This window comes from Triturus cristatus, chromosome 6 (genome assembly GCF_964204655.1).
Source record: "Triturus cristatus chromosome 6, aTriCri1.1, whole genome shotgun sequence".
In the NCBI taxonomy this organism is placed as follows: domain Eukaryota; kingdom Metazoa; phylum Chordata; class Amphibia; order Caudata; family Salamandridae; genus Triturus; species Triturus cristatus.
Genome location: NC_140589.1, coordinates 956,526,803 through 956,543,597, shown reverse-complemented (window position 1 = coordinate 956,543,597; position 16,795 = coordinate 956,526,803). Strand labels below are relative to the sequence as shown.

Sequence of the window (16,795 nt, the reverse complement as noted above, 5' to 3'; positions counted from 1 at the left end):
TAGTACACCCGGACCAATGCGGTTTCGTCCCAGGGAGGAATACCTCTCAAAACATTCGGCGCCTCTTTCACATTCAGGATCAGATTGGGGATCGCTTCCCGCACGCGGCGTGTCTGATCTTGGACCTTGAAAAGGCGTTCGACACCCTAACGTGGCAATTCCTCTTTTCAGTCCTCGGGCGGGCGGGTCTCGGCCCCACACTCATAGCCTATACTCGCCTACTCTACACCAATCTTACGTCCCGGATCCGCCTTGGTCGCTATATCTCCCCGGAATTCGCGATACACCGGGGCACGCGACAGGGATGCCCCCTCTCGCCCCTCTTATTCGCACTCGCGGTAGAACCCTTGGCTATCCGGCTCCGTGGGGATGGGCAGACCTGGGCTATCCCACTGGCGGATGTCACACTGTGTATCCATGTATGCAGACGATCTTCTCATATATATACGGGATGTGACGGCGGATCTCACCGCCGTTGAGACCGCCCTGTCAGAGTTTGCGGAGGCCTCTGGGTTGAGGGTGAACTGGGACAAATCGATGGTCTATCCCCTCCACCCGGACGCCCCCTCTCGGGAGGTCTGGATTGGCGACCGGAAACTGCACTGGGCGACGGAGGGTCCCCGATACCTCGGGATCCGATTATATCACTCCCCAATCGACATTTTTGAGGGGAACCATCGGAGGGCACTAGCAGGGATACGGTCCTCCATTGGGTTCTGGCGGAGTCTACCGTTGGCCCCGATTGGCCGGGTAGCCCTGGCAAAGATGATACTGGTCCCGCGGCTTTTGTACTACTTCACCAATCTCCCAGTGATTCCTCCCCGATCCTTCTTCAAAGATTTAGATACGCTTCTCAGCTCTCTGATATGGGGGCAGGGATGGCACAGAATCGCGTTGGCCAAGCTAAGACTGCCCACGACGCAAGGGGGGCTTGGGGCGCCCTCGTTCAAAGCCTACTTCCTGGCGTCGCAGCTCCAATGGCTCTCATATTGGACGGCGGAGCGATGCCTGCTTGAGACATGCACTGTCACGGGATTTGTGCCCCTGCCCGAGCTGCGACGCCTGCTTCTGCCGGGTTCCCGTCCCACGCAAACCTATCCCCTGCAGGTGGACGTTGCCCGGAAATGCGTGCAACGTATCCACCGCATGGCACCGCGCTGCCCTCCGTACACACCATCGTTACCGCTGGTCGGCTGGCCCAGAAATAGCGGATTCTTCACACCCGCCATGCTTCGGGAATGGACGGCGAGGGACATTGTCGAAGCGGAAATGCTATTTGACGAGGGACAGCTCAGGCCATACCGACAGCTCATGGAGGAATACGATTTGCCCCCAGGCCAGTTCCTGCTTCACTATCAACTCCTCAGCCACTTTCGACCATATGCTGACCTCACGCACGGGGAACCTCCCACACACCCAGTCCTACACACACTCTTACAACTGGGACGGGGTCGACACCTTATTACGTGGTTGTATAAATCAATTGGGAACCTAACACCCCCACTGCTGGTGCATCTCCGAGCCCTATGGGAGGAGGAGACGGGACGACCATTTCACGACAGCGAATGGGACAGAGCGATAGAATTCCCCCAAAAAAGTATCCAGGAATGCCCGCTTTAAGAATATACAGTTTCACATTCTCCATAGGGCCTATCTGACGCCAGCGCGCCTTCAACGTTTTTATCCCAACACTACATTTCTATGCCCTCGTTGTCAGGCGCAGGATGCTGCCTTCTTTCACATGTTCTGGACCTGTCCGGGCATCCAGAACTATTGGACTTCTATCCACTCAACACTCAGAGACCTCACTGGGCTGACCCATTTGACTACCTGGGAGGGATGCGCGCTGGGTATCCTGGGGCAGAGAAAACGACACAAGGTGTCGATGCACTTCGTCTTCCTGGCCCACCTATTGGTCAAACGCTGTATAGCAATGCACTGGCGGTCCCCTACTGGTCCTCCGCTTGCAGCTTGGGTAGGGGCGGTTCTTAAATGGGCTGCTGCGGAGGAGGACGCAATACGAGAGGAGGAGGCTAAAGGCACCCGTAAAACCCCAGTCTCTTTAGAGTGGGCGCTCCTACTACACCAATTCAGACAATCTCAGACCTCAGCTGCACTGGTAGCCGACATGAATACCCCCGACGCCGCACCACCTCACACGGTCCGAGTCTCCGCGGTGGGGGATCCCCCCAGTGTCCCCCAGCACCACCCCCGGGCCAGCTGAGTTCCCCCCTCTGCTCACCTGATGCACCCCACGGCTCCTCATCCCGGATTGTGCACACACCCACCCCCCGCTAGATGGGCGGCAGCTATATAGCCGAACGGGCAATGGCAGACTTGGGGCATAGCATAGAACTCATCACCTAGAACTCCATGGCATCCCCCAGTTTGGTTCTCCTCCCCAGTTTTCTTTACAGGCACTGCTTTGCACTCATACAGACCACTTCCACGGAACAAGACAGATGTGTACCCTCTATACTGACGTTGGTCTATTTGTCCGCTAATGTAAAGTACCCATTTCCATGGCAAGTGATGTATGTATGCTCATATTCTTAAATGCCAATAAAAATAATTTTCAAAAAAAAAAAAAAATGATACATCCACAATGAAAGGAATCGCCTCTTTTTAAACTATCATCCCCAAAGGTTTGGCCAGATGCTGCTGGTTTCTTGATTCAGAGAGTGTACCGAGGCCTGCTAACCAGACCTCAGTGCCAATGCTCTGAACCTTAAAATGTATGTTTGATTGGCTTATACCCAATTGGTATAACCTTACTTACTGATAAGTCCCTAGCATATGGTACATGGGGAGCCTAGGGTCTGTAAGTTAAAGTATCCCACCTGTGCTACAGCAGTTGTTGTGCCATCTTGTATGTGACAATGTGAAAACATGTCACCCAGCCTGCCATTGCAGACTGGCATAGCAGTTTTAAACTGCTAACTCTACTTTGCCATGTAAAGTAATGGCAAAGGCCAAGCCTCATTTTTAAAACTAAATATATCTATAAATATATATGTCACTCCTACAGCAGGCCTAAATCAGGTTGCTGTATATTGATAATCTGACTTGTATTTTCTATCACTAAAACCCCCAAATGTTAATTTTACAATGAAAAAGCTAGTGGCTCCATTAGCGAGTACAGGGTTACATGCTGACAACTCAGCTGTGCTAACGTTGAAATGGGACTACTAAAGTTGGCACTTCAAGGTATCAAAATAAACATTACATTAAGATTGATTTGATGCCCAAGTCAAATTTAATGTAACTTTTTAAGAAATGGAGCTTTTAGAAAGTTGCCCCTCTGCTGCACATGTTTTCTAGCGGCCAACTCTCCTGTTATCTTGAGATAAACAACCTCCGTCATTCTAGTCAGTAAGGCTCTAGGAGGAATTGAAGTACTGAGACGGCCCTACTCGAGGTGGCAGAACAAATCAAAGGCACTCTGGATGCAAGGGGTAAGGCTGTGTTGATTTTGTTAGATCTGTGAGCTGCCTTTGATCTGGTTCCCCACTCCTTCCTTCTGGATTGCCTCTCTAGAATGGGTGTGAAGAGTTTGGCCCTTAAGTGGCTGACTTCCTTCTTAGACAATAGAGAACAGGTAGTTTGTCTTCCTCTGTTTGATTCTGGCAATTGAGCAATTTCAGTTAGGGTCCCGCAGGGCCCTGCCCTCAGCCCAACTTTGTTTAATGTCTATCCTATCCCACTTGTTTTGGTAGTTGAGTCATTTGGAACCAAGATAGTATCATATGCAAATGATACGCAGATTCTCTTCTCCTTTAAGGATGGGTAGGATCTGGTTTTCAACTCTATTAAATCATACCTAACTGCCATGTTTGACTTGTTGCATCAGTAACTACTGGTGTGTAATACCATCAAAACTGAAATACTCTTTTTTGGCACTATGGCACTTACCACTTGGTCGGTATGTTGGCCAGATGGCTCTGTTTCATTTGTGTCTCACAGAGACACAATTGCTTATCTTTCCAACCACAGGTCAGGGCTGTGACTGGAATATGTTTTGATATCCTGCGGGCCTTGAAAACGGTTTTGTTCTTTCTGTCCTTTCCAGCCAGGAAAATGGTTTTCCAGGCTTTGATAACTTCTCACCTGGATTATTCTAATCCTTTATATCCCAGTCTTCCAGAGTGTGCCATTCACAGATTTCAAATGCTGCAATACACCGTGTCACAACTTCTGCTGAATTTGTCCGGACTAGGATTTCTAGGCATCTTTCTTCCTTGCACTAGTTGCCAGTAAGGAAGAGAATTTTGTTTAAAACACTGGTATTGATTTTTTGTGCCTTGCACAATATTGGTCCACGTTACCTGGCCTCCCGTATTAATTTTTAACAATCCGGACAGGAGCCTCCAGTCCTCGCATCAGGCTTTTGCTAGAGTGCCAAAAGTGAGGATGACAAGGATTGGCGGGCATTCTTTTTCCTTTCTAGGTCTGTCTGCATTGAATTTTCTCCCGCTGTATCTGAGGCAGGAAGGATCGAACCTTGCTTTTAGGAAAGGGCTAAAAACGTGCCTATTCACTCTGTAATCTTCTACTTGCGGCTTAACTAGTGCAAGGACACTACCTGGCGCATTGGTGCGCTTTATAAATTTGTCCTCATCATCATCATCATCCGGAGCTGCTGGCCACCAGGCAGCCTTCAGCCCTCCTGAGGGAAAGTGTGAATGACTCCCAGGAGTGGGAACAGCAGAGGCCTGCTGTTGCAAGAGGTGCTAACTTTCCCTAGTAGGAAGCCATATAGCGTGGGAGCTCAAAGCGCGAGATTCACATGAGAACCTGCCTTTGAAGGGCAAATGGTGGACACACACAAGAGAGGCTACACTTTTGTTCATGTAGATGGGTTGGCGTCAGGGACAGAGAAGGGAGACCAGTTGGCAAACAATTTTTTTTGTTGGCGTGTACCCCTCAGGTGGCCACACCTATAGGGTGGGCTTACAAGCTCCACACACTGAAAGAGGAGTCCTGCCATTTCATGAGTGGCCAGAATAGTACACTTTGGGAGAGCTCGATGCTGTGGGTGGACAGAACTCACGGAGTTGTACTCCGTGGAGTAACATAAAAACTCTGAGATATTCTGCGAAGTCCCTCCCACCTCTAATGTTTATGACGCTCTCGCTGTCAGCATCCAGGGCTGCTTCATTAAACAGTTCACAGCAGACTGAGCTCTCTTTGGTAGAGAGATCACACTCAAAAGCTCTCAGGTGCCCTTATTGCTTATTGCTATGCTGAGATGTCCCATATGGGCTGGACACGTTTATTATTTAAGGGACTGGGAGTGCGCATGAAGAACACACTTAATTCGATCACAGATGCCATGTTCAGCTCTGCATAAATGAACGTCTTTATGAAACCCAAACATGTCACATGCTTTTCAGAGCTGAAAGAGAAGATTGTTGCTTCATACATCTTGCTCCCTCAAGACGAATAACTTGCAGGCAAGATAACTGCCAACTATTCCTTCGTCTGAGCATCATAACAATTAGACATTCACATCTTACCATTTAAAGGTATGCAGGCTAGTTTCAGTGGTGTAGGCCATATATATATAAAATAGATCAGCAGTGTAAAATGAAGCGATAGTCTTTTAGCGCTTGAATAAAAGAAGTCATTACACTTACTTTATGAGGATGGTATCACTCAGCTAAAGATGACTATTGTCAGGGCAATACTAGTTGTGTGTGTCAACTAATGCGTCTTCTGGCTGCATGACATCCCAGCCATGACAGCAATGCTCGAGTGCAGCACGAGGTGGCAATCCTAGCACCGCCCCACACAGACTTCCTCACGCCTGCGTCAAGCCCGGCTTCCTGCAGACCCCACTGTCTACAAAGGTGAGCTCAGAAGTTTGGAACTCATCGAAGCCAACCACATCAACAAATTGTCTATTATGAGGCAACCAGATGCAGTTTTGCCTGATTATACAATGGCAGTCTTTTCAGACACAACAGAAGATCCGAGGTGGAAGTCGCATGAAAACACTTGTAATCGCAACACACCTACAGTTATACAAGTGGCCTTTATTAAAGGCTAACAGTTCAGACTGAGTGCGTCACTTGTTAAAGCCCTAATGAGTTCTGTCTGTGCATTCCATTCACAAACACCAGTGAGATGAAGAGCACCAGAGATTCACGGGTGGCACACCCTCAGCCTCATCAGTGACCTTCAGTGGGAGCTGCAGGTGATGAATGAGGGTGGAAAGAATGACTTGGACACCTGTGGGGTGTTGTTGTGCAAACACTAACCCCCAGGAGATGGACAACATGCAGCAGTTTCCTTCCAAATGGAACAATTCAGGGATGTTCCAGCATGCCCTGGCACTGATGGAATCCTACTGCGCTTCACTTCCCTCTTGTGTCTTTCCAATAATGGGAATTTAATCATTAGATGGAACAGCACCTCAAGCCCAAGTGCGGGCACTGCAGGCCCAGATGAGGGAGGGCTATAGTGGCTTTAGGCTCTTGAGGGATGAGGCAGGGTCCGGGTGGGGAAAGCTTTCAGTCCAAGAGGAGTTCAGGAGGGTGAAGCAGGAATCAGGCTGGGACAGTGTCCAGGTGAACCAGCCAAGAGGGTTTGCTGTTTCTTAGATGCTATTCCAGCGCCATCTGATTTGTTTACCATCAGCAATTCGATGCTCAATCAATAACACAGTCCTTTACTCCAGATATAGGGAGCGCAAGGCTGATGATCTTCGAGGCTCCCTCAGTAGAGCAACTGTGGAAACTCATTCCAACAATCAAATCCGGCGTTACTCAAGACCCGTGACCACCAAAGATAGTGCACATGGCAACAGAACCAGTGGCTCTGCGTCTAACTGATATTTTTGCATCAATGTTCAAATAGGGGTTCTTCCGCTCCCACTGGAAATTAGCTTCAGTTCTTCTTCTCTTAAAGAAAGCCAATACTAATGCTATGGATTTGAACAACTATCGTTTTATCTCCAGGCTCCCTTATCACGCCAAGTTAGCGGAGAAAGTAAAGAACGTGCAGCTAGTCTCTTTCATGAATAACAACCATCTCCTTGACGACACCCACTTCGGTTTTGGTAAAAACCACAACACTGAATCAGCGCTGGTGGTGGCTACAGAGGAAATCAGAGCAACCCTGGACACAGGAGGTAACCCTGCTTTGGTCCTATTGGACCTCTCTGCGGCCTTTGATAGGGTCAGCTGTGCTATGCTGCTTGACCATATGCAGAGCCTGGGGATAGGAGGCCCTGCACTTGCGTGCTTAAAATTGTTTCTGACCAATAGACAGCAGGTGGTGGCATGGGGAAAGTTAACTTCCAAGCCCTACTTTCTCTGCCCTGTGGAGTCCCACAGGGATCCTCATTGAGCCCTACGATGTTCAATTTGCACATCACACCACTGGCCAGGCTTATTAAATCCTTGAACCTATCCCTAGCATCCTAAGCAAATGACATGAAAATTGCAGTGATACCTTCAGAAAATGTATGAATAAGGGGACCAATTGGATGGATAGCAACTGTCTGAAATTAAATTATTCTAAGACGGAGGTCTTATTATTTGGAAACAACTCCTCCTTTTGCACACCAGCTTGTGGCCACCAGAACTTGGCTCACTCCCCACCCCATAGTCAAAAGTTACAAAACAGGGAATAATGCTAAATAGAGACTGGTCAGGAAAATTGAGAAATATTTACGATTTTTGCTCTTGAAAACTGTGGTCAGCTCTCTTGCACTGGCAAGACTTGAAAATTGCAACAGCCCCTACCTCAATCTTTCGGATCTTTCGGTAGGTGCTCTGAAGAAGTTTCAGACTCTGCAAAATTCAGCGGCACGATATCTTTTAAAAGTTCCCAACTTTTAGGAAACTTAACTGGTTGCCTGTTAGGCAATGTATTCTTTTTAAGTCTCTCTGTGTGGCCTACAAGAACCTTCATGGGCAGGGTCCTTTCTTTTGTAAGAACAACTTGAGGTGGAATACCCTAGCAGGGCCCTTCACTGGGGCTCTGCAAAGAACTTGGTGGTTCCCTCTTTTAGAAGGAACTCCTGGGGTGACAGAAGCTTCTTTAGGTCCACAGCCCTACTCTGGAACAGTATGCCAGTAGAACTTAAATCAGCCCCCTTTCTGTCTGTTTTTAGAAAATCACTGAAAACCTGGCTCTTTGTCCAGAAATAGGATTCAGAACTTCGCTTTCTTGTTCTGTTTTTCTGTTTTAGCGCCAAGATGCCACCGACCATTAGTTTGTGCTCAATAAATCTGCTAATTCATTCATTTATTTGTGTGTGTGCACATCGAAGATCTTTGAAATGTAGAAAGCAGTTGGATGGGCAGCTACGCTGGTAAACTTCGCTCTGCCGGTGTTTAGCTGAGGTTTTTTTTGCCAAACTCCGTGTTCCAAGCGGAGTGTGGAGTGGCAAAACTCGTCGAACCCCACCAGCAGAGCAGAATTTACAAGCCACCCCTACTAGATGCCACACATTGCAGAACATTGTCATCAGGTGGAAAAGGTCCTATTAGCACATTGACTTGTAACTGCAGCATCCCCAAAGGCAAATTCTGGTAATAAAGCCCTGCCACTTCGATCTCAGAACACATATGGATTGGAGAGAGAATTGAAGAAGGACTGCCCCACTGTTCTCTGTTCCTGGCAAGAGAGGCTGTTGATTCTTGGTCTAGATAAGAAAGGTGTGCCTGTGGTGCATAACTTCTTGCGAAAATGTCTCCCCTGTGCCACAGACAGAAGACATGAACTCCAAGAGTCAGTTGGCTAACTTCCTGTTACAGCAATAAGGCCACAAAAGTCGAGAAAGCGCATCCTGTCTAGTCAGTAGCCATTTTCACCTAATCGCTACGCGCCACTGAGGTTCAGCTGGGGAAGTCAAGTCACAACACTCAAATGTTGCACCAGACTTTTCTGGATCTGAAACAGTCATCAGAGTGTGGGTTGGTTGCCCAAGACAAACAGTCGCCTTCACCAAAAAGAACTGCTGGTTTTTTTGTGATTTTGGTGGGTTTTGTACTTCTAAATGCTTTACTGTTGTTCCTTCGTTTATGCCTGACTGCTCAGTGTTACAGCTACCCTGAGTTGAGCTAAGATTTAACAAATCAGCAGTTTGTATTGTAAGTATATTACACAGTGTAGTCACACACTCACACCATATAATACACCAGTTTCCTTCACACACCACAACACCTTCATTCTGCACAGAACATTCAACTCACATCACCCTTCTCCACACTTCCTAATGCTGCTAAGACAGAATGTACACAATTTTACACTGGCAATGTCAAATATCATTCTACCTCCACATGAACCTCCTTGGAAGCATACTCATGAACAACATCAAGACACATCAGTATGCCAATAACACCCAACTTTACTTCAAAATCTCCTCAACCTTCAAATTCAATGAGCCACAATATGCTCAAGCTAATCCAGAACTGGATGTCAAGTACCTACTCAAATTTCATCCCAACTATGGGAAAACCTGAGCTTCTCTTGCCCTATGTGGGGTTATATTGCCCTGAGTCTATGCTCTCAGTCATTATCTTATCTCATACTATCCACAGGTACTAACTGGTAGGTATCTGCAAGTGATATGTTGCTATGGAAGATATTTCTCAGTTGGAGGCAGGAGGTGCTGCCACAGGAGCACATTCAGTTTTGAGATTTCTTACAGAGTTTTGGAGCTGTGTGTGCTGCAGAGGGTAGGTGGCAGTGTTAAATGGAATAGCAGAAGGCCAACCAAGGGCTTGGAGCATTGTATTGAAGTCGGGTTCTGGAAACCCTGGTCTTCTTCCACCTGGATGGCGGACATGCTGTTCTCAAAGGCACGCAAGCTCCCCTTCCAAGCTCACTTTATCTTCAAGATTTACTGACCCATGAACAAGGCCATCAGAAACAACACCACCACTTTTCTGGCAAAGAAACTAATCACCTCTGGTGGACAGCGCCTTATGAACAGCTAGGCTAGTACCAGACACTTGTTGAAGAAGTGTAAGAAAGATTAAAAAAACAAGAAAGATAGGCCTTATATATCGATGCCCCAGGTTCTGGAAGAGCACCACACATCAACATCAGAACTGCACGACCTTCATACAATTCAGAAAGAAACTAAAATCATATCCCTTGAAGGAGCACTACCCCCTTACACAACTGGAACACACTCATTACCTGTGTCTTCATAAATGAGCTAGAATCATACCACTGGTTCTCATCTGTTGTTCAGCACATGTTTTCTAGCTAGGTCCACACTTTCTAGCAATAGCTACGTTCATACATACATACCCACTTCAATGTAGAAAGGAAATAGTCTCCCCAAAACCCTTAAAGCAAGTCACTCTCTGGCACAAAAGGCACTCCTGGAGGCATGATGTTAGACAGACACAGCAAAAGTGGCTTTTAGAGATAGTCTCAGGTTGGTTCTGGTAACTTCAAGCGTCATGAGGCCGTCTTGGTGACAGATATGCGCTTTATGAATTCAAATAACATAGGGTGATCTGATGTGACATTAAGATGCAACAAAGTGGAAATTTGTCTGCCTGTATGTCTCTTGCATTTTTTTTAAAACAGATTTGTTGTTGTGTTTTAAAGACGACGTTTGGCCACATTGGCCACAAAGTACATACAGCATGTTGAAATGAGTACACCCAAAAGGAAACATAAGGTGCACCGTGACACACACCAACCCCTCCCAAATATCACACGATTGGGCATGTCTCGCAACACAGTAAACATTAGTCGCATATATAATTTCCTTGTCTTGCGGTTTAGTTTTCTTTTGAAGTGTTTCACATCACATTGCTTTTATCTTCAGCAACTATCAGTCAGAAATCCTTATAGATAGCTCTCACATAGTTCACACATTTAGTCTCACAGCACTGTTATTTTAAACTCCAAATATATGCAACACAGCAGTTACCCACAATATTGCTAAGTCGCATTTAACAGTCACACTTAATAGGACCTAGTGCCATGGAACCTATTACTACAACTGACAGAACATGTATATGCAACTGAAAAAGCAGGGAAAATTAATGGAAATTGACACCTATTAAACATCTGGGAATGTATCATGAAGAGTTACGCTGGCGCACCGCAGAGCTGCTTGCCCATTTTTATATTTATTTTTTGCGTGTAGACATCCATATGTGATACATTTAACTCAATAATTATCTGAGTTAGTGCATGAACTTCAGACAGCACAAGTCAGAAACAGTGGAATGCAATCCCAGCTCAACTCGTGCATTCAATCAGAGAAATTCCAAGTTATATGTATGAACTTTAGACACTTCAAAGGCAAAAAACACAAGTGCTATCTTGCTGCCTCAAGACACCATTCGTGTGCTGCAACACCACAGAAGGCGTCTATGTGTTTCTTTTTCTAGGCTCTACTGCATATATTAACTCTGAACCTCTATGTGGTAGTGTATGGCCTACAGATAACATAGCTTAGAAACACAGAGTAGTTATTGCCCCTTCATGGTTCTGTGCTGCCAGTAGCACATGCACTAATTCTGATTTATTTTTAGTTTATGGGGCAAACATTATTTTTTAGTGCAATGCAGAGCAACACTCAAAATGTCTGCTCTGTGTTGAGCAAGGTGGAGAAAGCAGTGCGGAGCCATATCCATTCAAAATAATTCCTGCTGCTACCCGCTGTCACTGCGCTGGTGCAGGGACAAGTTAACGAGGATCGCGCACAACCTTTGCATCATGGTGCTGAAGTGTATGCATGGTGTCTAGCACAGGATTTGTACTGCAAGCATACCCTTCGAGTACAAAATCCTAATCACAGACAAATTCTTAAACATTCCATACATTGTATGTGTGCTAAACAGTAAAGCAGACATGCAATTTGTGAAATATTTTGAGGAATAAAAACATTTCTCCTTGTTAGCATCTGCTTCAAGAAGGAGCTAATTTTTCACTCAAGCCCAGTCTGGCTATCTTAGCATATTGAGCTGTGCATACGAATTATGGGTGTTTGCGCTGATCCTCCCAAGTTACACCCAAATAATGGCACCTTAATGCACCGTAGCACTGCACAAAGCCCCTAAGGTCTGTATTTTAAGTAGGCTCCAAATCCCTCTTAGGTAATAGGAGTCGCCATTTTCTCAATTTTAGGTAATGGGAATTACCATTTTTCTCTATTCATGTAAATCTTTGTCATGTCTTCCATTGACGCAGATATCCTCTGACCTTATCATTCCAAGAACTGTGAAAGTGTTGAGTCATTCAGACAATGCTACACATATGACACCTGATGCAACATCAGTCTGGGACAAGTGTTTAATTATCACAATGTCAAGGTCAAATAAGAGCAAACACAGACATATAGTCAAAGCAATGTGGTCTGAATTAACATATTTACCTCATATGATCTTCAGGGTATGTCTGGAACATACACCGTGATGCAAATATTCTATGTCAGAAATTCTTAAACTTATGTTAGAAATTCCAATCATTGATAACAGATAGTATAAAAGTGCCACCAATTTACCATTTGTCAGGAGAGTCCTTTGGCCATATTATCTCAGAAGATACTCCTGGAGGTGGTCTTGACTGCTGCACAAAGAAGATGCTACTTGGCACCTAATGCGGGTAATTAGCTGACTCCAGGAGAAAGGACACAGTTTTCCTTTCGCACGAACACTGCCTTCAACGCCACTCTGATAACCACAGCTTTTGCAGTCAATAAGGTATGCAGTGAGTTGCTTCTCCCTAAGAAAGTCTAGATTACAGTTTATACTTTCCATGCTCTCCTAGCACATAGAAGTAGGTTTTAGGGTGTCAAATTTTACATTACATTTTAACTAGGTTAGAAATGTTCATTTTGCTAATGTTGTTCACAGAATGCCTATTTGCTGTGTATATGATATTCTGTGTTGTTATTTTAGATGTGCTGAGAAAGTCTTGCCCTTTTGCAATAAATGCTTTTAGTTAAAAAAATTTATTCTTCTTAGTGCCATTTGTGTGTGTGATATTGTGAAGAGCAAAATAGGTTTGTTTCCAGTACCACGGTGCCCAAGATCCCTGCTTAGGAATTGTTAGTAACCCAAATGCAATGATTCCACTTCAACATTCAGCTCTGGTGCATTAAATCAAGTTCACTCGTGTAACCCTTGGATGGGAAAACAAACCTTGTAGAGCTACGCCCGAGCCATAGTGTACGCAACAACTCAAAGTGCTATTTGTGCGGAGAAAAGAGCACCCTCCAGTACAAAAAATGCTTTTGAGCTGGAGAGTGAATACTCTTTCAAGAGTTTGCATAGCTTTTTGTCACTTTGCCCCAGAACAAACTCTTAAAATTTCTGGCCAATATCTGTGCTGTAGACAGAATAAAAAAATGCGTTAACCCCTTCTGCGTCTCTAAAATGCAAAGAATGTAAACTTGGTACGACTCACCACTGAGGCATCTCGGCGCTTGTACTCATACTGCTGTAGGAACCCTTCCTGGCTTTCCCTGTGAAGTGTCCACTCCTGGGCACCCCCATGGTGAAGCCAGGCATCCCAGCGCTGTTGGAGATTAAGCAAGCTATTGCCCAGAGTTGCAGCGTGGGACCCATGATTAGAATAGGCACTGAGGCGAGAATATCAGGAATTATTTAGCCCGAGACCCCGCCGAGGCGGGAATCGAACCCTGGTCCCAGACCAGAGCTCTGCATCAAGGTCTGCCGCTCTAACCATTGAGCCACACTTCTCCATGTGATCATAATACAACCCCAATACTATAAGCTACAATGAAAAGTTGCTAAATCACACCATTACTGTAGAGAAATATTGGCGGGGGGCATTTGGTTACATAAAATACCCTACGTGGTGCTAACATGTTTTCCAATACAAAAAGCTGCGCTGTTCCCTGTGTTATGAAAAGTGTGCTTCTCGTGGCAACTTAGCGCTGGCATGGTTCACTGCTCAAAATATTTTGCGAAAGTGTTGTTTTTCCCGCACTATATTTTTTTTAATGTACAATTCATAAGGAAATGTGCAGTTTGTCATTCTTCGTTATTTTATAGTGAAGTGCAATTTTTTTTTACAAATGTGACTTTTTCTCTATTCTATTCGTAAAAAGAGGGGCCTTCAATATATACATTTGAAATTGTATGCTGAACTGCAACTTTTTTATGAATTGCCCTTTAAGAAGCTAGAGTGGGGCAATAAAATGCCATTTCAATACATGGTACGTGCTCTTAAATTGCCAGTGCTGATTAGCATAGCCAACTTATGCACGTTCTACACATTTTGGCGCCAAGTAGCGCACAATGCATTCTTGGGGGCAGATTTACAAGCTCCTTGCGCCACTTTTGCGTCACTTTTAACATGGGAAAAGTGACGCAAAAGTGGCGCAAGGAGCTTGTAAATCTGCCCCTTGGTTTCCAGGACTATTTTGCCGGGCAGCAGCAGCCACTCACCATGTGGGATAAATGCATTGACGAGACAGGCAATCCCCGCTAGCAGGGTCCCAATAGCCCAGGGATACCGCCGGCCGAAACGATCCACCGTCATTAAAATGATGATGGCTGAAGGGAATTCAACCAGTGCCGAGATGAAGAAATCAAAATGAAGGTCCCCGCCATCAATACCCATGTGCATGATGAGGCCCTGATAGAGCACCGCGCACGCAAACCTGAAAGAAAAAAAAACACGAATGGCAACCAAATCTATTACAGGATTTACAATCTATTGCATGATTTAAAATCTATTACATCATTTACAACCACCAACTCTTGTTACCTGGTTGAGCTAGAGAGTGTAACTGAGGAAAATCTGTGCAGCTATTCAGGCATAATGGGTGTTATGCGTTTTTGATGGGGTACTTTTCAAAGTTGTTACTGTGTGGTGCTTATGTGAATGAAACTCATCAGAACCCAGACAGACGTCGACGAGTTTCTGAGATAGCCATCCTTTCTCATCTGAATTTTCTTCCTCCATTTTTAGCGCACCCTGGTAGCAGGATGAATTATCATTATTTATACCTACCATACCGCAACATGGCGAACTCCCCCCTGTAAATGGAAATTGATGGTTGCTTCAAAAAAAGGAAAAAATGCAGGAACCAAAATTCCAGTGAGGGTAGAGAAGATGCCTGTGGACGTTTAAGAACCAGGGGGCATATTATCAAGGGACATAACGCCGCTTTTTCGGCACATAGCGCCTAGGGGTCTTGTTAGACAATAACCTTTCTTTCGACGCTCAAGCCAGTAAACTAGCTTCGTCACTCTGGTACATTCTAAAAATGATTAAAAACATTCTACCATACTTACCGTATGATTCACGCAAGACAGTGGTAACAGCACTAGCCTTGTCCAGATTGGATTACGGGAACGGCCTATATGCCGGAGCAAGGAAGAAAATTCTACTTAAATTGCAACGCCTGCAAAATGCAGCAGCCAGGCTGATATTAGGAATACCAAAGTTCGAACAAATAAGCCATAAACTAAAAAGCCTGCACTGGCTACCAATTGCAAGTAGGATACATTTTAAATCACTATGCTTGGCATATAAGGCATTAAACAGAACTGGATCACAATTTTTAAAATCACATCTGCAACTATACGAGCCAAACAGACTACTTCGATCCAGCCAAATGAAATGCATCAGGGTCCCTAGAGTTCTGAAAACCAACTGGGGTGGAAGAAGTTTCTTGTTACATGCAGCAAGAATATGGAACCAACTACCACTAGACATAAAAACTAGCCCATCCCTGATATCCTTTAGAAAGGAAGTCAAAACATGGCTTTTCTCCACACAGCCTTAGTCAGCATCATCAGACCCAGTGGTATATCTCAGCGCCAAGACGCCCTCGGGCAATCGCGCGCTTTACAAATTGATAAATCAAATCAAATCAAATCAAATCGAAAAAGCGGCGATTTATTTATCGCACAATCATCAAGGCGGCGCTAATATGCATTAGTGCATGTTAGCTGCCGTTTCCGTGATGCTTTGCATCTTAGCAATATACATCGCTAATTAGATGCAAAGTAGGCGTTCCTGCCATGAAACAACATGAAAGATGTCGCTAACACGACATCGCAGTATTTACAAGGCGGCCCCGGAACCGCGTTGCGATTTAAAAGTCCGCGCAAACCGCGGTTATCACCGGATTCTTACGTCTGCTTGAAAGTTGACTTAGCCATGTTTTGCATCAGAGGTGGATCGTCTGGTTACCTCCACACTCACCTATTATCAATATTTTCATTGGGGTCATCGCTGGATTTCACACGCTAATGAGGATTATCGCCGTCTATCGCTGGTTTGTACATCACCTGCTGGCAGAGTTGTTAATACGCCGCTAACACGGTGATGTAAACCTGAGATAGACGGCGATAATCAAATTTGCGCTAAGCGCGACTTGCGATATTTACCGCTACCCGTTGATGATATGCCCCCCGGGAAGTAGAAGCAGACAGTAATCTGAGCGCGACCACGCAATACATTTATATTGTTTGTTTCACCCACGAAATGATGCACATTTTAAAACACAGCAACCAGCACACTTTATTGTAATGTTTGAGACCTATTCATTAATATGTTTTGCAGTAAGTACGGTAGTGGTCCACATCTCATTAAAATGCTATTCACAAACATCCAATATCGTTTCTATGACAAACTTAACCTAAATGGGAGGACTTTAGAGGGGTCTAAAGAGGGATTTAAAGAGCGACATGCAAGAACAAAACACCCACCCATAGAAGAGTAAACCCATGGTTATTTAAAAACTGCACTTCTAAACATATACAGACAAAGCGATCCCAAGCGCCATGAATGTCTTTAGCCATGCCATAGAGTAAGTCCAGCGCCCACCATGGCT

General features: G+C 45.2%; 1 protein-coding gene across 1 annotated transcript in view; it reads right to left on the bottom strand.

Annotated features, from left to right (window-relative positions):
• LOC146820844 (solute carrier family 22 member 2-like) overlaps nucleotides 1-16,795 on the bottom strand; it is a 384,966-nt gene that overhangs the window by 106,858 nt on the left and 261,313 nt on the right. Inside the window, exon 7 of the mRNA XM_085611653.1 lies at nucleotides 14,397-14,611. Within this exon, the coding sequence (XP_085467779.1) occupies nucleotides 14,397-14,611 (215 nt within the window). The remainder of the gene's footprint in view (nucleotides 1-14,396; nucleotides 14,612-16,795) is intronic.